This window comes from Eublepharis macularius, chromosome 2 (assembly GCF_028583425.1).
Source record: "Eublepharis macularius isolate TG4126 chromosome 2, MPM_Emac_v1.0, whole genome shotgun sequence".
In the NCBI taxonomy this organism is placed as follows: Eukaryota; Metazoa; Chordata; class Lepidosauria; order Squamata; family Eublepharidae; genus Eublepharis; species Eublepharis macularius.
In genome coordinates this window covers 164,111,501-164,133,413 of record NC_072791.1, presented here as the reverse complement: position 1 = coordinate 164,133,413, position 21,913 = coordinate 164,111,501, and the positions used below count along the sequence as shown (strand labels likewise).

The 21,913-nt window shown below is 40.1% G+C and overlaps 1 protein-coding gene across 1 annotated transcript in view; it reads left to right on the top strand.

The window, feature by feature from the left end:
• Positions 1-21,913, top strand: part of CLASP1 (cytoplasmic linker associated protein 1) — a 252,409-nt gene that overhangs the window by 149,086 nt on the left and 81,410 nt on the right. Inside the window, exons 21-24 of the mRNA XM_054969847.1 lie at positions 976-1,143; positions 5,476-5,583; positions 12,895-12,957; positions 19,256-19,359. Coding sequence (XP_054825822.1) covers positions 976-1,143; positions 5,476-5,583; positions 12,895-12,957; positions 19,256-19,359 — 443 coding nt within the window. The remainder of the gene's footprint in view (positions 1-975; positions 1,144-5,475; positions 5,584-12,894; positions 12,958-19,255; positions 19,360-21,913) is intronic.

Below are 21,913 nucleotides of genomic sequence, written 5' to 3'. Positions count from 1 at the left end.
TAGAGTCCTGTGCTCTTAACCCCTACACCAAACAACAGTCCAAGAGGCATTGTTTTTAATTACGGTTCCCCTTTTGATGTCACCAATGTGGTGTAGTGGTTAAAGAGTTAGAGTGGGATCTGGGAGACCCAAGTTCAAATCCCTGCTCTCCCAGGGAAACTCACTGGATGACCTTGGGCTAGCCACACTCTCCTACTGCATAGGGTTGTTGTGAGAATAAAATGGAGGAGAGAATGATGTAAGCCACACCTGGTCCCCAGTTGGAAGAAAGTAAATAAATACATTTTGATGTTTGGGAAAGTCTTATAAATTATAAGTTCAGTGAAACAATTACACAAACCACTTAAAGAAATAGTGGAATTAATTTTCTTGCTGGTCTTTTAAAATTAAAGAATAAGATCAAAATGATCGCATAAGTAGTTCAAGGAAGTTCTTAGACTAAAAACAGTCTTTTTATTAAACAGTAAATCGCACCCCCAACTCAGTGTTATATGACATTATGATAAGGCATCTAAGTCGTCTATTAAAAGGTGGGAAAGTCAAGAATTGCCCTGGGCTAGTACAAGCTACTTTTATAAGCAAAAAGTGCAGAAGCCTCTGCATAGTATTAGAATAGTGACTCTTCAGTGCAGAGGACTGCACTGAAAACAAGGTAATCCACCCTCTGTTCAATATATAAGGTTGCAGTGGAAGCCCCTAATTGTCCCTTCTGCTTATGATTTTGTAGGGCAAGATGTGTGTTGTTTCATTAACAGTAACATCTCAGTTGCCTATGGAAGGGCATTCCTTACTGTATTATTATCTTTAAAATGCTGCTTCTTAATCTAGAATGACCAAACCTCATTATTGTAAGGTTATCATATGAAACCTCCAGGCCTTAGTTTAATTCACTTCTGTAAAGATTTTTGATCTGCAGTATATTGCGTTCAGCATGGCTATGAGTTAGAATGTGTTTTTCTGTGTTTTCTTTTGTAGCTGGCAGTAGATCCAGTTCCCCCGGCAAACTCTTGGGAAGTGCATATGGTGGACTGAACAGTGGAACAGCCAGGGGACCCCCAGTGCCATCACCTTCTGACAAACGCAGCAAGGTCCCACGAAGTCAGGGCTGTAGTCGAGAGACAAGTCCAAACAGGATGGGTCTAGGTAGGTCCTTGACTTCAGCATCCAGATATTATATTTGTTTATGATGCTTATTGGCAAAGAAGGAACATAACATGACACTTCGGTGAGGCGCAAAAACTTATCATATGTGGTTTGCTAGGATGTGCTCCAATATGCTTAGTGATGTCTCTTCTTATAAAGTCACATTTAACCCCTCTTGAAGGTCTATGATTCCAGTATTTGAAAAGAGGATTATTTGTTGCAATGTATTTGAAAATCTCTTGTGCTGAGTCTTTTCACAAATTTACATGCTGTTCCACACTAAACAAACTCGAGGGTTTAGATGGAACTATCAGGTGGATTAAGTTAAATTGCCTGTTTTTAAAAATCATGATTTGAATCAGGGGTTTAAAAAATATTTGTTTTAAGAGTGGTTTAAATTCTGTTTCCTCTTGCATTATTCAACACTGTCCTATGGCTTAGGTTTGGAAGTGTTGACATGAATATAAGATGGAATTGCTAGCTATTAAGTACTACAAGATGTTTTTGGTGACTGTTGTCCAAAAACATTTTTTTTTCTTCTCCCTGACCCTTAACAACTTTGTAATGGTATATAGGACTCTGTAGTTGCCTCTGATCATAAATTGCACCTACTATTGTAAAGTTAATTATTCAACCTATTTAATAGTTTTTTGTTCCTAATGAAGTGCCGTTGTGTTTGAGGCATGTCCCAGGGAATGTCTTGGATAGCTGTCCTGTCATTACAGACAAATTTAAGTAGATAAGACTGGATATAAAGATTTTAAATAAATAAATGTAATTGTGTGTGGATGTCCATTCCTGGGTTGCCTACTTCTTTATAAAACACATGTTGCCATTTTGATTTAAGATAGAAATTTTAATTTTAAAGTCATCAGAGTAGAACTGGGGTATGCTAGGCAGGATTAGGGGGAAAATTGGGACTGGGAACAGATAATTCTAAGGTTGCCAGGGTTTTAGAAGCCGTTAGACAACAGTGGGAACAGAAAAGCAAGCATGCAGAATTGGAGGGGGAAAACAACCAGAATTTTAGTTGCAGGGTAGGGTGTGAGCAGAGAATTCAGGCAAAAAACTAATGGAAAGCTTGTGTGGAATGGAAAGAAGGAGGGATGGAAACCAAAGCATAGCACTATTGAGGGAGGTTTACTGAGAGCTCTGAGGTTTATACTCACAGGGTGGCAGAATACAATCGAGACAGAAGAGACATAGATGGGTAGGCTTAAGAAAAAAACCAAAGGACCAGCAAACCACATCCAGTAATCAAAGTGGAAAAAAAATCTTTCTTAGCTAGCCAACTCAGAACACACTTACGTAGTCAAGCTAGGTCTGGAAAAATTAAGACATCTTTCCCAAGCTCAATGAATTATGATTTTAAAAAAAATCAAAATTAAGACATTTTTCCAGAGCATAGTGGGCCTAGACCAAGGCCTGGATCTTCTTTGTGTATAATATCAGCTTTCTCTGCCACTGTTTGCCACCGATGTCCAAGGGCTTTTGACACAACAGGAAAAAATACTGTGTTCCATATGTGAAGTTCTCATTTCAATATATGTAAAATGTTTGCTCATTTCATAAGCACTGAAACTTTAATATTGAAAAGATTCCTAACATATCATGATATCATCAATATCATTCCAGTTTAAAAGCGACCAGATAGTGATCTTACTCAGATGTCTCTTGTGAAGAATCCAGATTCCAGAATGTAGACTCTTTCAGATGTATACATCCCCCCCACACACACCACATACACATTTTGGAATGTATAACAAGTTCCCTTTGTTTGCAACTTTCATTTGTCCTCTATCCCACATTAGAACAACTGCATATGACAAATAAAACCTGATTACTTTTCAAGTACCTCAATGCTCATTCAAGCTGGGCTTTAATTTATTGTTTATCATTCAGCCTCAGTATTCTGATTATCTAATGGTTGGTTTAATGCAGACTTTCAAAGAATGTGAAGGGGCTTGCAAGCAAATGATTCAGCGGCAGCTTCTTCGTTAGTCCACTCTTTAGACTAAATAAATATGTTAAAGAACTGTCCCCTAGCTGTCAAGTGGCTATATTAATAGACACTTGGACTTTTTAGCTAATCATATAAAATGAATGGCTGTCATGGATCTTATGTCACTGCTCCCTTTGTGCTTCTTTCCAGTTGCTGTGGAGTCTGTCTTCTACTGTGGCAGTCACTTCTGCAACCACTAACACTTCTGCTTGCACAAGGGGTCCTTGAAGAACACTGAGCTTGCACAAGTGGAAGTGCTAGCGGCAGAGGAAATGAGCCCCATAGCAGTGGACAGCCTCTGCAGGACTGAGAAAGAAGCATGAAGGGAACAATGTTATGGGATTCAAGCCATTGTTCCTGTTACTCAGAGACAAGTTCTTCAACAATTAAAACTGTAGATGTGTTTAATTTGTTGTTTATTTTATTTCTACTACTTGTATATACAGCATCTTTACACCATAACCCCCCCCATTCTTCCCCAAGGCATTTATAAACTGAAATTTGACAGTGGAAAGAGAACTGGAGATGGGGATTAGAGGTGTGTGATTCGGTTAATCCAGTCCAAAAATATACCACCAAATGCCTTCATGATATTTTTCAGGTATATCTGGGAATCTCAGTCTAATCCAGGATTCTCAGATATACCAATATTGGAGTTCCCATTTGATTCTGAAAATATTTGGAATTTACTGGGTCCATTATTCCATATGGAGGAATCTTTCCAGGGATTTTTTTTGAGCAAATGGTGTCAAAAATGGTGCATAGTGGGGGCTGCCTGTCCCTTCCAGACCTCTTAAGTTTCAAGTGAATTGGACCAACAGGTCCAATCCTAGGAGCCCATGAACAAGGTCCCCCAGCTACTTTCCATGTGTTCTATGAGAGAATTGTTGCAGTTGAAAAGACAGTTCAGCTCTCCCTAACATGCAGTTGCATTCCTGTGAGAGTCACCTCCCTGCTCAGCCTGGGGATCCTGTGAAAAAGGGCGAGGGAAGACCCCAAGCTGCAGCCTTCTTCCAGGTTGGTTTTGCTTGGATTCTCTGGTCCTGTTGGGCTTTCTTAGTTCTTTCTGGGAGGCTTTAAGTAAGTAGTGGTTGCTCTTTTGTGTTGCCTTTGGCTTGGAGAAATCATGGCATACTCCCCCACCCACAAACAGGATACAGTTGAGAGTAGCAGGGGAACCTTCTTCAGGTGCCTGTAGAACTAGACTGCTTTGTCTGATTCAGTTGAAACTTGGGGGTTCTTGACAGAACAAGCAACCCTCACTCCGCTGCAATTTTGGTGCCATTTACTGGAAAAACAGCCCCTCCAGCCCCTAGCAAGTTTCTCCGTTAGGGAATTATGGCCCTGATTATGTTCAGAATCCTGGGGTGGGGGCGGGGCAGATCCACATTTAAAACCGGTATTTTTGGACTAAAACATTGGGAATGCCAATATTTATTGGATACCTGGTAACCAAATCCAAAAAATATCACTTAATGGAAATAGAGAGAGGAGGGCACATGAAAGCAAATACAAACATAAGCAGAGTTTGTATTAATTAGACAGGAAAATGTTGGTTAAACAGAGATTGAGAGGTTAAACAAGAGGTTGGTTAAGATTTGAAAGAAGTGAACTTAAATGATCCCAAGGTACCATTTCTCTTCAACTTTTATATTCACTTATCATCAGAAATACTTCTGAGAGTGACCAGTTGTGGCTGTAGTTAGATATTACAGTTGCAGCTCAAGCAGACCAATATAATGCTGTTGAAGAAAGACATGAGAGAGAGGAGGGAGAATTTCAGGTGGCACCTATAATCATACTGACCAATCGGGCACATAAGCTAATATTAATTGTATGATGGATTATGAATTGTCAGACATCAAATTTCTCCTATTTTACTTTTTATTAATTGTGATAACTCTATGTCCATAAAAAATTGAAGGCTTTCACAAAAAGTGAGGTCTTTTTCTAAACCCTTGTCACGTATATTTTATTTGTTCCTCTAAAGAACAGTCTTTTCCAAAATGGTACTTTCAGCTACAGCCATTTAACATGTTTTTTGTATGTATAACTCTAATTCTCTCTTTCCAACGAAGACCTTCAGTCACCTTTACCAGTAGGCCAGCTGGGATTGCCTGCCAGGCAGGCCTCTCAGGTGTGCTGATCTGTTACACAAAAAGTGCAACTTGGCATGCCGTACAATTGGTTTGTGAGAAGCCAGACCTGGCTGCTGCCAATGAAATTTTCTAATGTCAATTATGACCATGAATGTGACTTTCCTGTCTAAGCTGTGTGTCCTCATTAAACTTGTGTTCACCTTCTCTGAAACTCTCCATGCTGCATGCTAGCACGGAGCAGCCGTATCCCCCGACCCAGCGTGAGTCAGGGGTGCAGCCGCGATACCAGCCGTGAGAGCAGCCGAGATACAAGCCCTGCTCGGGGCTTCCCTCCACTTGGTGAGTACCTGCAGGCGCTGGAGCTTCTAAGGGCCCTTCCCTTTCCCCTTTTCTTATTACCCACTTGAGACATCGCTAGGTGGAATGAGCTTGTTTTCCTCTTTTTACTTTCCTCCACCTCCTCCTTTATGACCCTCATGTCTCTTCTGTTTCCTTCTGCATGCTTAAATCCTGCTTTCCTTTAGTAGGAATCTCCTTTCATCTAAAATATTCTATAAGCGCATTTAAGCAGCATTGGCTTTGACAAATATAGAAACTCTGAAAGCAACTAGCCTGTATCATTTCAACAAAGGGTGAGAAAGCATGCTCTGGTCTCCTTGGATCCAATGCAGTAAGGGTTTACCCTGGAGAGGAATTTAGGAAGTGTACTCATAAGTTCTTGCATAATCTACATTGTATCCTCGTGTCTGGGTGCACAATCATAATTGTAGTTATTCCAGCGTAACTCCTTTCAGGGTTTTATATTGATTGCCGCAGCTTTTATTTTAAAGGATAGTTATTTAATTTGTAGCGCACTCTGGCTTTGCTTTAATTCCACAATGGAGCAGAATCATGCTGTTAGCTAGTTTTAATTTGGCAACTGTAGTCCAGAGGGCCAAGATTTTAAATTAGTAATGCAGAGTAATGGCTCTGCATATTAATCTTTTTATGTGCTATTGGTTAGCTAACTGCATGAGAGATTCTAAAGGAAATTTTCCTCCAGTCTGAGCATCCTGTAGTCTTCAAAGGCATGGATTGGTTTAACAGAAACATCCAGTCTGGATATAAAATATTATGCCAGTTTATTGTCTGATGAATGGCATTCATTTTTGAATTGATACAGCAGGATCTTACAGAAATATCAGTTATAATTTGTAGTAGATGCTTCATTTAAAACACATCTCAAAAGCTTTTTTTAAACTCTTCATTTAGAATCAGTATGTTCTCAATTAGACATGGGCGCAAACCAAAAAAATTTAACGAACCAGCGGTTCACGGTTTGGTGCCGACGACAATCCTGAGATCGCAAACTGCAATGAACATTTTCCGTTGCTGAACTGGTTCGTGGTTTGTTGGGCACGGAACGGCCCCCATGGCACTTACATAGCCCATATTCCCGGGGAGTCTTTTGCAGGCTCTCCTACAGCCATCATCCAAGTTTGGACAAGATTGCAAAAGGGATCTTGGAGTTATACACTCTCCAATCCAAGGCCCCAGGAAACTCCCACTTGACACAATTAGAGCCACCGGTTGACATTGGCCCAGTGTCCAGAGATGGCTGTTGATGGCGGCTGCTGGACCTGGCGGCCACAGGGAAGCAGCAACAAGCCGCCTCCCCACAGGGGGCGGGGGGTCCGACAGCTTGCCGGTGGCACCCCCCATGTGCCCACCCACCAGGCCAAAAAGGAGCGCGCTGGTATTCCCTATGACAGCAGGAATGTGGGTTATGACGCCGGCCGCTGGGCCTGGCGGGCACGGGGAGGTGGCGTCGAACTGCCTCCCTTCGGGGGGCAGGGGATCTGGCCGCTTGGCGGTGGCACCCCCATGTGCCTGCCCGCCAGGTCAAAAAGGAGTGCGCTGGTATTCCCGGCGCAGGCCGGAAGGTGTGTACTGGGGGCGGCTGGCGGGCACGGGGAGGTGGCGATGAGCTGCCTCCCCTCGGGGCGGGGGGTCTGGCTGCTCGCCGGCAGCGCCCCCCATGTGCCCGCCCGCCAGGCCAAGGAGGAGCACGCTGGTATTCCTGGTGTGGGTGGGAATGGACATGACATTCGGACGGGGGCCTGATCCCCCAGCAACTGTGGGTCCTCACCTTGGGGTCCTACTAAGGAAAATTTTGACAGCAGCCGACAGTACCCACCTTCCTGCTGAGGTGCCCACTGAGCTTGGCCCCAGAGCCAGGCAGCAGCCCTGGAACCAGAGGAGATAGATCCCTATCCCCCAAATCCAAGCTGAATTAGTCTCTCTCCCCGAAGGCTAGCAAGTGGCAAGCAAGAGCTCTGTCCCACTCCACTGCTCACTGAAAGCGAAACCCAGCCTGGGAGCCTACGGCTATTTATAAGCACAGGTCCCATTGAGCAACGCAGGAGGTCTGTGTTTGGCCGTCAGAGCTGCCTATCAGGGTTTGCAGGGATGAGATTGGAGTGCCCGTGGCTACAGGGCACCCCCTTCCCCCTCCCTCCCCTGGGTGTCTTCTCCCAACTTGTAACCACTTTGCAGCTCCGTGGTTGGAAGGAAGACCTGCCGATCAAGGTAAGCTGGGCTTCCATTTGGGTTTCCAGGGTGACAGAAGGAGCGCAGACAGAGTTCAGGCATTCTCCCGGCTCCATTGTCAGGGGAATTGATTGCTGGCGCCTTAGTGTCTGGCTTCCCGAACTGCGGCCGAACACACTGAACCAGACTTTTACCGACCGCTGGATTGTTGGCCGTGGCCGATAACGAACCGCCGGATCGCGATCGCCATTTTCGTGGGTTTTTGAAGTTCGTAATCCGTTTTGTGGCCGTCTCTATTCCCAATACTCTGGGATTTCAAAGTGGAAGAAGTGACTTGTTACAAACATAATGTATGTTGTTGAGCATGAAGTCTGCAGGGACTGACTCTTCATATTTGATAAAATAATGCTTTGTGAAAAATATAGTACATCCTTGAGATTGTTGAGCATTAGTTTTGCAAGAAGTGATTAGGTCAAAGGTGCAAAGAAGCCTTGTTAGAAAGCTTAAATGGCAATTTCAATTGGTCCTTCATCCAGGCACTGATAGGATAGCTGTGGAGGGGAAACAAAATGGGCACAATATAAAGTACTGTAGTTATGCTTTACATGCTCATGATGATGATTAAAGATGCTTAATAACAAACAATGAATGGTGTCTGTGTGGCATAAGTCGGGGGTTCTAACTTTGTCCTATATTTCTACTTCTTTGTTTTACTGGAATCCCTGAAGTCCACCAAGTATTTTAAAGTTATAAATAAAAAAATACCTATGAAGGTTTTCTGAACAGTTAAGTTATAATACATCTATATTAACTGATTCTTGATATGCTCTCTTGCTTAAGAATATAAGCATCTTCTAAATCAGATCAAGATCTTCCTAGTTTTTGCAAGATAACGACATAAAGTAGACCTTGGCATGCCAGTGGTCAGTTTCTGGTAGCTCATCTAATGGCTGTGGAAATTCTTGCAAAGAATTCTGGTCTATGTAAGCTTTATTAATTGGTCCTCTTAAAGAGGAAGCCTCTTTTCCTGTGGGTTCTTATCACTCTGCAGGATATGCGATTGTCAGTAGGAAGACATAGACGCCAATATGTTACTGATACGAATTAAGCAGTTTATTGGAATATGCTATTACACAATACACTACAAAAGGAAATTACAAGCTGAATCAGATCAGTAATACATGAATACATATGAAAAGGCATGGATACAAAACCATGAGACAGATCTATATTGTCATAGCAAATAATATGGGATACATAAACAGCCAGGCATAAGCATTATCAAATGAGTCATGAGTCTACCATACTGTTCCAAACCAGTCCCCAGTAGAGGACACAGTACATACTCTTATCTACCTATCTACTGCCAAAAAGGTGCACCTAATTTTTTCTTAGTGTGATTCTCTGGTGTGAAGGTTGGTCCTCATAGGGAACAATGGAGATCGGCAGTAGATAGGGGCACCTTCTTTGGGGGGCCATAACATGGCCCCCCAAAGTCCAATCTCCCTGAAATTTGGGGGGTTGTAAGAGGAGGGTTAGGAGAGGGTCCTCTGCAAATTTAGTGCATTTTGCTTGCAAAATGCCACCCCCAGCCACCTAGAAAGCCCCACTAGCAGCAGAAGCATTGTTTTCTCTTAGCGTTCCTTAGGAACGGACTGATTCCACGCTACCCGAAGCTTAACTAAGCATTCAGAAGCACTTCAGTGAGCTTTGCTTCAGCATTCCCAAATCACTTCAGCAATTCTGAGGTTGATTCAGGAATGCCAAAAATCCCGAATCAGGCCCAATCTGGCTTAAAAACCTGGATCCGGAACCCAAAGTGCACATCCCTAGTAGTCACCGGGCAAGCCTCACAGTGGAGGGCATTCCAAAAGCAAAGAATCTCTCTCCAAAAAAGCCCTGTCTCTGGTCACTACCTGCCTCATTTCTGAAGGCAGGAGCACAGAGAGTAGGGCCTCTAAGAAGAGGACGTTAACTTGTGGGCTGGACGATACAGGTGGAGGTAGTCCATCAAGTCACCTTTATCATCCAAGTAAGGCTTTAAAGGTGAAGATTAGCACTTTGAATTGTGTCCAAAAACAGATGGGTAGCCCTTGAAATGTTTTAGCCTTGGTGATGCAATCCCTGTATCCTGCCCCCGACAATAACCTGGTTGCTGCACTTGGGATGAGTTGAAGTTTCCGAACCATTTTCAAAGACAGCCCAATGTCTGATTAATGCATTAGTAATCTTACCTGGATGTGATCAGAGTTGATCACTGTGGCCTAATTACATATCAGGTGTATATACAACAGCTGTGCTCAATGCTGGGCTGCTCTGTGTGTGTGTGCGCGCACGCATGTGCTTTATTGCTTTAAAGTTATCTGTGAGTGCTCAAGTGCCTGCAACTGAAATTTTCAATTGTTTTCTTGGAGGCTCAAAGAAGAGGTTTAATACTATAAGTCTCCAGGCACAGCTCGAAGTCATGGACAATTGCTTTAGGCTCTGTTTCTGTCTTGCTCCTCATTGACTGCTCAGATTGATAATGTACATTTTGTCAGTTCAAGAATTGCAGAGAAAGGCTTGGTAGCTAGGTTTCACTTCAAGGCTTTTACATTCTAAGATATTCCCAAGACATTTAATTGTTTAAACATGTTTATCCTGCCTTTCTTGCCATGAAGGTAACTTTTATCTCTTTGTGTATACATACAAATAATTGCACATGCCTAATTTTTCCTAGATTTGTGTGTGGGAGTGCACTCGTATTTGCATGCTTTTTCCACATGGTGTGCAGCCGTGCAAAATCTGAATAGTGTGTGTTGTCTTTGTGAATGCTGTTAGCCTCCCATGTCAAGCTGTAACTCAAGGATATCATGTAACCTGATCTGCAACTATATTGGAGCCATGCAGTGTATTTAGCAGAATGTATGAGAGAAGTGTTCTAGTCTTGCATTCTCCCTAACATACTTGTTACCTATCTGTAATGAGATTTTCTGTGTGTTTAGGGGAATATTCAAACATGCAGTCTCTCACCTGCTGGCTCGAGTGATCATTCAGCAAAATCCCCATCTCATACGATTTGCTGTTCATACAGTTGTACTTTGAATTATATAATAATGGATTTCCAACGTTAAAAAGATCCAGAGGATTTAGCTGTGTTAGTCTGTAGTAGCAAAATAGAAGAGTCCAGTAGCACCTTTAAGACTAACTAACTTTACTGTCGCATAAGCTTTCGAGAACCACAGTTCTCTTTGTCAGATGCATCCATGTTAAAAAGGATGCAATGTTAAAATTGATGCAATGTTAAAAAGAAAATAGGATGTTCTCTAAGTGTAAACCGCTCTGTTTACAATTTTTTACTAATCATATAAATGAAGTAAAGGTGCATGTTTTGAAAACTTGGGAAAGCTGCTGCAGATTGTGAGTGTAAGAAAGATACTTTTAGAGTCTTCAAATTTTAATGTATGTTTTCTTATTTTATGAAGTATCTGTCAAATATGCAATTTTATCATTTAATTTACAAAACTATCTAGTATTGTTTGTTATAAACATTTGTTAGATAATTTGTATATGTTCTGCCAGCTATGTTAGATGTATTCTGATATGGAAAATATTGGTGTGAGTGAAAATAAAAATCTTATCGTAATTTTACAGTATTTATCTAAATTTTTTTAAAATGTCTATAAACTTAAGTTCCTAACTTTGAAACTTAAACAAATATTGCTGCTGTACCAACTTGCATGTATAAATCTGGAGCAGTGTTTGACTTAAGTTTGTTTATGGGACAGGAGAGTATGCGGAATATATGAAAAGTTCAGATGCTTCTCGTTTAAGCTACCACATTGTCAGCTGTCCTCTTTGTCCTTTGGTGTTAGTAACATCCAGTTATTACTCTCTTTTTCAGATCCCAAAGTGAATGTAACTGTTACTTTGAAAGAGCAAATATGTGCTTACCAGAATTTTTATAAATGATTTTTTATTAGATTGGGAACTTCTATAGCTAAAAAAAAATTAATGGCACCTTGTCTGGTCACATCTACTTCCTCTTTCAATGATGTAGGGTTTGCATGTACATATTACTTTCCTTAGCAGTGAGGCACATTGTCTGACATTATTTTGGTGTTAATAAAAAACATCATTATTATATGAGCTTTTTGTGTCCTTGATCTAAAGGTAAGTATGCTTGGGACAGATAGTGCTGACTTGGTGTTACTTCCTGAAACAGCTGAAGTTGTACGAGTATGTAATTAAGGTGTCTTATCCTTTTATGAAATTAAAACTTTCAAAATATATTAATGTAAGTAAATTTAACTCAATGGTACAATGGGAGCAAGGTGATTGTTGCTGTTGTGTTCCTTATTATAGCTAAGTTTGGATGTTGGCCAGGACATATGGATATATGAGATTATACTGTACTCAGATGCGGGGGGGACACATGTCATGCATGTAGTAAGTCTTAGATTTAGTTTCCCATCACCTGCAGTTAAAGGATCCCAAGTGGTAGGACTTTAAAAAAGATTCTCTGCCTGAGACAATTATTTGTGAGTGATATTTTGGCTAGAATGTTTGGAACATATGTTTAATGAAACAGCTTTTGTCTCCTTTTATATTTTAAGTTAGTTTTTTCCTCAAAAGCATCTATATTTTTTAATTGGCTATGGGCTCTCATCTATGAATTGGAAAACTGAGGTTTTATGCTTGCAAGCACAGTTTCTAATGATTTATTACGACTTTGCTTTGGGATTTGGGTGGATCACATCTAAATCCTATGGCTGCTGAGTAGGTTGTTTCATGTTCTCATGATGATTGTCCTGGATCTGTGGATCTGGCAGGTGATTCATGCTTACCAGTTGCTGCTGGAATACACATAACATGGAACTCTTTAAAGTGATTGCTTTTGTTTTTCATGCATCATATCCCATGGCTGAGGGTGGAGGGAATGTAGAGAATGGTCAGGGAAGTTGGTTCTGCCATGGGAACTGTACTCAGCTTAGATGTCCATTCATATGCAATGCCATTTCCTTTCACTACGTAACACCAGTGTTGGTATTAATCATGTGCATCCCCTTTGGACTGTGGTGTTTTTTGTCTTGAGTATTTGTGTGTTAATTCTGTGGGTGTTGCCATTCCTTCTACTTGCAGCCTCTCGACGTCATTCCAGGTCCACTAGTGCTCTCTCCACTGCTGATTCTGTTGGGCAGTCAGGTGAACATGTGTTAACTGCATGAATCTGCTTCTTATTGTCATTATAACACTGACCATTGCCGATGTTGCTTAGCACTTAGCATGTGCTTTTTAGCCACCATAGGATTTCTATTTTTGTTGTTGTTAAACATGCTTTTGTCATTTCATTTTTTTTTGCTTATATTATTCCATTGGAGGAAACAATGTAAAAAAAGGCAGTCCAGGATTTTGTGATGCCCTTTCTACATATTTTTAGGTGTATTGCATAAGTAATTTCTTGGGGGAACTCCTGGCATCTATAGAAAGGCACAGATTTTTATTATCATAATGCAGGCAATCAAGAATGATGAAATTTAGAGTTCCCCTGGGCATCTTGTAGTTTGGTTTCTCATTTTAATCTTTTGATTAAAAATGGCCATGTTCAATATAACAGCTTTTTGATAAATTCATAATTTTTGAGTTGAAAACTTTAATTGGAATAGTATTTAAGAATAATATATTTAAAAACAGTTTCACTAGAGACCTCTAAACACTTAATAACTGTTAAATAGCTGATAAGAAAAATTTAAATTCCAAATAGCACTCCAAAAAAGAGGAGCATTAGTGCCAGTCTTCCTAACAGAACATTAAACTTGATATACCAATGCAATTATATACCAAAGATAAATATCAACTAAAAGTGCAACATTATAAATTGGAATAGATCAGTGGTTCTATGAAAGGCAAATATATAGGGCTAGGGGTTGTAATTTGTGTGCAAAGTAGTTAAAAATATTACCAAAGGTCCACCGAAGTCCCAGTTTTACCTTTTCTCATACAACTGCATGGTGAGAGTTTACTACATCCGTGCAACCATATAAACCATAAAAATCTAGTGAACCTATACAAAAACCCTCAAAGGCCAATCAGTCAAAAAGACCATACAATCAGCCCCAAAAGGAAGACTAGGGTTGCTAAGGGCAAACCACCTCTGCTAGTCTGTTGTCTTGAAAACCGCAGCAGAGGTTGCCATAAATGGGCTGTGACTTGATGGCATGTTAAACACCCAAACACACACAGTGGGCTGCAGCTAGAGGAAGGAGGTGGAAAAAGTTTTGTTTAAGATCCAATCTCCTTACAGGCATCTTGTTTATGAAGAGGCAAACTATTCATATTTCAGCAGAAAGGGTTAGGTTTTTTAAGAATTGGCACTAAATTTGTAACCAAGATAAGTGTCCTTTATAAAACGTGATTTGATTGAGCTTGTGCTATTCTTTGGAAAGCTGGGAGTTTGGGTAGGATTTAGTCTCAAAATATTAGTCATTGGGAAGTTTACCTTAGTATGATAATGGATAAACATTGACTGACAGCTCTAAAAAGTGAACCAAGCTGGTTTGTTTAATTTTAAAAAATAATAAAAAAATAAAGAAGCCATGGAGCTGATGTAGTTAACTAGAAGAGTGGATTTTTTGTGTTACAACATTGCTAAATTTTAAAAATGTCTTTGTTTTATCATTGTAAATGTTAAATCAAAAATGGGTATTTACTCATGCCAGTTGCGTAAAACACGTTCAAGATTTAGATTCACAAACTATTCCCCTATCTCCTGATAACTCTAGAGAGCAAACGTGGAGGTAGCTTGCTACTATGTGAGTAACGAATCCCAGGCTGTAGGACGTTTTGCTTCTCCCTCCCCCTAGCTGGAAAGGAGCTCTGTGAGTGAGAGAGGGGAATATATGTTGTTGTTAAAAGAACCATATTTAAAAAATTAAATTAATGGTGTATTCACTGAAGTCCTCTCCACATTACAGGATGCCCAGTGCCTGTGAGATTTTAAAATCTAAATCAGTAGCCCTATCCTGTGTGTAAATTCTATCAGTTTGCAACAGTGGGTCTGTATATCACTAGAACCCTGCTGGTCAACAAGTTGAGTGTTAAATTCCAGCACCACGCCCTATACATGCTACCTAGCTACCCGATTGCAAATCATGGGAAAATCTCTGTCTCTTTACCTTATCTGTGATGCACGCACTTAAGAGGAGGTTTCATCCTCACAAGCACAATAGGAAAGTGGGAAATGCCTTTGTAGGCCCAGTTGGCATATGACCTTGACTGAAAAGGTTTTAAAAAAATACCAGAACCTTACCCCTGAGGCATAGGTTACTGGTAAACACTATGCACAGTCTGCAGCAAAATAGTTAACAAACTTTATGCCATCTGTGTAGAACGTGCCCCTTGGGTATGCACAAGCATCCCATTTAAACCAGGCCTCAGTGTACAGTAATTTCTGTCATGAAACATTTTCCCAGGTATGTTTTATAATACAGATCTTTCTTGTGTCACTTATTTTTATCAGAAGAACATGAATTGGCCCTGCAAAATATTTTCGTGGAACGCACAGTCATAATTTTTCAGTGAAATGGTTCTTACAGTGTGAGGCAGGTCTTCTAAGAAAGGCATAGATAACTTTTATTTAGCAGTGCATCTCAAAGCAGAGTTATGCCCTTCTAGATTAATTGAAGCCCATAGGCTTAGAGGAGTATAACTGAGTCGAGAAGCAGATTACCAACTTTTTCCAGGCTGTGTAATAGAATAAACGGTGAGAAGCCTGAAATGGTACTAATTTTGTTTTTAAATAGTTTTACTAATATAGATCTGTATTTATTATCTTGTGTGGGGGAGCTAAAGCACAGCTGGGTTGGCATAGGCTTGCTTCTGCTGTTCTGTGCCATTGTAGCAGCCTTGGGGCTGTTCTCAGGTTCATCAGAGAGTTTCCTTCATGTTCCCAACATCTTTAACTAGCCCCAGACAGTACAGTTTCCTTGAGATGCAGACAATGACAAGTATAGAATCCAAAGTAGCAGTTGTATCACATTGTCTCATAGGTTCTGTCCATACAGTGATAGTAAGAGATGTACATGCCAGACTATCCTTAATGTGATTTAATTTAAATGTTTCTGTTGGGTGCTTCAGAGACGTGCAACATGATTTACTTTGCCATTCTGATTATCCCCATCTTTTAAAAAGCTATCTTCCCTTTTCTAATGCAGTCTTAAATTGCTTAAAAACAGTAACCAAGATTACCAATTCTGGTTCCTTGGAAAACTCTTGAGAATTTTGCAACTGAAATGTCTGGAGTTCAATTTTTCTTCTTACTTCACCGGCTTATACCTTTTTTGCTTTGAACCTAATTCTCTAGTGGTGTGCCTTTTTTTTCCGGATGGTGTCCATAACCCTGCTGGGATACTAAGGTTTATTTCACATTCATTGAGATTTGTCCCACTCAATATGGGCGCTCCTGAAAAAAAGGTTCCGACATTTAAAATCACAATGGTGATTTCTTTGTGAGCAAGGTGATGACATTTATTTATACGTCTTCTGGAATAAACTGGTCCTGCCAGCTTCATGTGAGCCATTCTGGGTCCAGTTCTCTCGAGTATGAAAGTATGGCTTGCACCTTGATTTTTGCCATGCACATGAACAAAATTTATAGTCTCAATGTCCCTTTCAGTGGAACAATACTAGAAGTGGTAACATCTACTAATTTCAGCTGTGGATTTACCATCAGTAATATAAATGTTTCCATATTCAAGGCATAATTTAGCTGAAGCTCAGCACTTTTCAAATCCTTTCTTGTCCATGGTTGCATTTCTCCCATTGAAATCAATAGTACATAAAAATGCTTAGCTTTGGCTGTATATGGCCCTGATTACTTTAACAACTTGCTTAGTGGTATTTTGCAAGATGTAATGCAGAAGCCAAATTCTGCACACAGTGAAATCTGCATAGCAATACATTTGATTTGTCACATTCTATACATTGTCATCTTCTCTCCAGAGAATCATCTAACTTCTTGGACCAAAACTGAAACAAAACTTTGACACAAGTTGCTTCTGCAACTAGGTGCATTAAAAAAGGGGATAGTAATAATGTGCAATTTTTATTTCTCTGTAAAATATCATATTCAATTATTTTGGTAGCAACTGTTTAACAAGTTTTTCTTGCATGTAATGTATTTTTATTTTAGAAAATGTGCTTGTTGTAAATTTAAAATGTCTGATCTGCTAATACATCTTTAAAAGTGAAATCTAAGAACTACCATGTTGCTTAAAAATTATTTTGGCTTTCCTTGTATTAACAGTGAGTCCTCCCTCTTTCTCTCCTAATTTATCTTCATGCAGAATGAACATATACACTGATACATGATTTTTGTCTGCGTAAAAAACAAGCTTGACAGTAACTCAAAAATTATCCTTCCCAGGGAACTTGTTCTATTTCTGTCTTGTATCAGCTGTTAATGAAATGTTTTTCCCTAATTTATATTCTAATGAATACCTGTGCCATTGCATTGAAAATATGAAGGTGCTTAAATATTGTTTTTACTTAGTTTGTCCTTAAATATTTGTATGCAAATTACCATTTTAATGTTTTAAAAGTCCCCTGTTGCACAGTATCACATTATGCAGTTAGCTTGTGCAAATGAGTATTGCTGCATTTCAGTAAGGGAAATTTGAGCATAGAAGGAATCTTTCTTGCACATAGCTGATATAGATGCATGTCAGGTTATACATCCCTACCTATTTTGTAATGCTGATCTATACCCCATTTAACTGGTGGGTGAATCTTTTTCATGCATGTCAGTATACATTGGCATTTATGGTCACCTGTTATTATGATGTGGTTGATTGTAATGAGAATCCATGGCTTATTTCCGATGACATTGTTCCTTTTGCAATTCTGTCTGGTTACTGTGGAAGCTTTCTTCTGCTGTGGTGCTCACTTCCTTTCCCACTGGCACTTCTACATGCATATGGGCTCCTTGAAACATATGTATTTTAAATTACTATACTATATGTATTTTAAATTACTACACCGATTGTAATCCACCCTGAGCCTGCTGATGCAGGGAGGGCGGAATATAAATTGAATTAAATAAATAAACACATTTGTCTTGCACATGTGAAAGTGCTAGCAGCAGAGGAAGTAAGCATCGCAGCGGAGGAAAGCTTCTGCAGTAGTCAAAGAGAAGCACAAGGGGAAGTATGCCATAGGATCCAACCCATGATTTCTGTTAGAAAAGTTAAATATTACTAATTTTCATAAACATTGCCAATCCAAACCTTTTTTTACATCTTATTTGCTGCTAGGGTATAAATGGGTTAAATGTAATTTTAAAATTTGGGAGCTGATTCAGGAAAAAAACTGTTTAGTTTGCAGACTGTTTACTCCCAGTGCTTTCTGTGGGGATCTCTTTCAAGGGTTAAAATTCTGCAGTGAATGAACCAGTATCAAAAAGATAACCCAAGTTCTTCTATAACAGCAATATGTTTCAAAAATTGTATGCCTACCCCAAAACTATAATTATAAAGCTATAGATATAAGACACTGACATTGTAGTCCTTTGCAGAATTATTCTAGTCTAAATCTCTTACAGTGCAAGCCTAAAGAGAGTTACTTCAGTCTAAACCCATTGATTTCACTGGGCTTAGACTGGAGTAACTCTCTTTAAGATTGCACTGTTTATTTCAATGGGCTTAGATTGGAGTAACTTTGCATAGGGTTTGCACTGTAAAATAATCCAAAGGTCAGATTTGCAATTGTTAATATCCAAGAAATCTCTGTTATTGAAAGAGAAATATTGTTAATTTGGGAGAGATTTTTGTTTTTTAAAAATCCAGTTTGGTAGAATATACAGATTTGATAAAGCCTGTTTCTTTATAGAGTTTTCCCTCATGCATTAGGAATATTGCCTTCTTGCTATTGCCTTGTTTTATTTATGGACACGTGCTAAAGTATTAGATCACTCTCTTTGGAACTTGGGACTTGATTCTTTAAAAGTCAATTGGCAAGCTATACTTATGAATTGTCAGAATAATGGAGGAACTGCTCATATGTTAGATTCAAAGGCTCTTCATTAAAGTCTGGATTCTAAGACCTGAAAAATACTACAGAATTAATAAAATGTTAGAAAAAGATCTCCAATGAAATTCATGGAAATTTTGTTAATGTATTTGTTCCTGTATTTCCTACCCTGAAGAATCAGTGCACTACCCTGAAGCCAATTCAATAAAAAGATACCTTGAAATAGATCAAAAGTCTTCTCCCTTCCCCCTTTTGGTTGAAAAGTATACATATGACCCTTGTCCCATACTGTTTCTGGTATCCAAGCTATAACAAGATATTGTTTATGACTGTATGTTGTAATGGTAGTATCTTAAAGTGACCTGTGCAAAGTAGTGCCTAATAGTAGCTAAAGCAATTCTCAGCCTTCGGTGAGTTAATTACTATTCCAAGGGGCTGTGAATCTCCTTAATGCCTTTCATTGTTGTCTTTTGTGCAGACCGGTTTGGGCTTGGACAGCCAGGCAGGTTGCCTGCCTCAGTGAATGCAATGCGAGTCCTCAGCACTAGCACGGATCTGGAGGCTGCTGTGGCGGATGCACTGGTAAGAGGAAAGACACAACAATGCTTCCAGCAGCAGAAAGTAACTTACCATTGCCTCCTGTATATACAGTCTTCCTCCTTGATTTATAACTTTTCTTTTAATGTGCTGGTATATGACCCTGTCTAAATGCTTCTTTGGAGATTTGGCATGCGTGAGTAATACACAGATGCTCTGCCCAGCAGTCCGAGTTGCTGTGGTTACTGTTACTGGTGTTGAGAAGATTGGTTGAAGACATAGTGTGAAATGTGTGTAGGATGTTAGAAAACTGAACAGTTTGAATCTAACCTCTTTTATGCAGAAATGATCCTCCTCAGTTTTGACTTAACTAATTCCAGATAAAAGTACAGCCAAAGTCTGTGAGCTATATGTTGTGTTTAATACTAGGTACCATGTAGCTGTTTTCCTCAGGAGACTCTAGTATATTCATGACAAGTGTGTCTTTGTCAGGGATTGCATTGACAATGTCTTTGCTTGTGAGTCTCAAGTCAGATGTGATTTGTTCTGTGCATTATACTTCCACTTTTGAAGAGTACCTTTTTCCTGCTGAAATTGCCCTACTCTTTCCCCAGGAAAAGTGATGAGGGAGGAGGTACTTGTAGCTTCAGAAATGTAGAGACCCCTGCTTTTTATTCTAGATATTCCTGATTTAATTTACATGTGGTAGGTGCTCCCCTAAAAATTAGAAAAATTTACTTGGATCTGGCTGCACTGAATTTTTGTCTGGTCAGAAAGCAAACAAATATGCAGTTAGTTTATGTATTTGCTACCTATTCCTCATGGATTGTTGTACTGAAAGGAAACAGGAAAGGATTAGTATTTGCTCAACAAGGGATTATGTGACTATAAACCAGATGGCAGTGGTTTTGAGAATCAGGATGACATTATCAAAGACTCTTGAGGATTATTTTTGTCACCTTGCTTTTAAAGTTTAAATTCCTATTCATGATCTAAAATGTCGGATTTGAACAATTTTGGCATTACAAACAAGTGATGATTGGGAAAGTATTGGTGGCTCAAGCTTCCTATGCTAGCACTTTGTATCTAATGTGAATACTGTATGCTTCTGAAACTTCACATGCTACACAATCCATGTACAACTTCTGTCATCAGTTATTTATAACATCCAAATCTTTTTGCCTTTCTGTTCTGTGCATGACACTTTCATTAATATCTTTGAAGATCCAAAACGCTATGACCTAACAATTTGAAAAACCATATAGGAGACCCTGGTGATCAAGGAGCAAAGGCAACAAAATATCTTGAGCCACATTTGTGCATCCTTTCCATTGGGAGCATTTCTTCCTGTCACCATCCACCTGTCTCAGCTGTCCTCTCTCTTCTGTCTTGAGAGAGTGTAAGCCACTGCTTCCACCCACCCACACACTCACCCCTGTAAACAGCGGTAGCTTTTCCTCTCCAGCTGCTGGTTGTGAGTGATGCCTGCACCCCACCACTGTCAACTGTTCCCTTGTTCATCCACCTGGGTATGTGGATGAAGGATGGGACCAGTAGTGCTAGCCACCTCTTCTCACGTCCCTGCCTTTTTTCTCTCTCTGGGACCTTGGCAGCAGCTCCCAATTTCCAACTGCTTGTGTATTCATTTGGGAGTGTTGGGATTGACACATGGCTAGCCAGCAGCAACAGCAAGCCAGCAATGGGAGCTGCTGGCACTGCCAACACCCACCTCATTTATTATTATTTTATTTCTTTCGACTTTTATTCCGCCCTCCCCGCGCAAGCAGGCTCAGGGCGGACAAACTAGAGGGCAGGAGAATGGTGTAAGCTGGCTTTGGTCCCCATTGGAGAGAAAGGTGGGTATAAATGAAGTAAATAACTAAATTGGGAGGAAGACAGCTAGGGAATGTTGATGAATGCTTAACTGTAGTGTGTAGTTATAAAAGATTCGGGGCACAGGGGGAACCCAAAGTCATTTTGCTGAGTCCCCCAGCACTTGGAACTGGTTTTGTGTGGCAGCATGCCCTCACATGTTCCCCTGTGCCTCAAGATTCATGAATAAGTTTGCTGTAAGACTGCCCAAATATAGTTTCTATACACTATGTAAGCCAGAATGTGTTTACCCATTGTTTTGTCCATTCTGAAGGATCACAGGGAAAGGGTCCTACAGTCCCTAAACTGCATCAAGTGGATCACAAAGACAGTTGTCCATATATATTATAGAGACTGTTTGCTTGTAGTACATAGTAATGTTTCCCAACCTGTTAACAATGCAACCCTGTTCAACAAGATACTAAACACCTGCTGCAAGAGTGGGTCAGAGCATTTCCATACTGAAGCTATGCAGAGTCGCAGCACGTTCATCTTCTGATTCTGTCCTCACTGTGTGGTTGTGGATGTGCAGATCCAGCTGACTCTGTAGTGGTTCTCCAAAGTCTTTTTTGATGATGAGAATACTGTATGCTGTGCCCCTCCTCCTCCTCAGCTAGTGAATATCCAATAGTGGGCCTGAACAGAAACATGAAAGAGAAAACAGAGTCACTTGCATGTAACTCTTGTCCCAGAATGCTTACTGCACAGTCATGTTCCTTCCCTCATC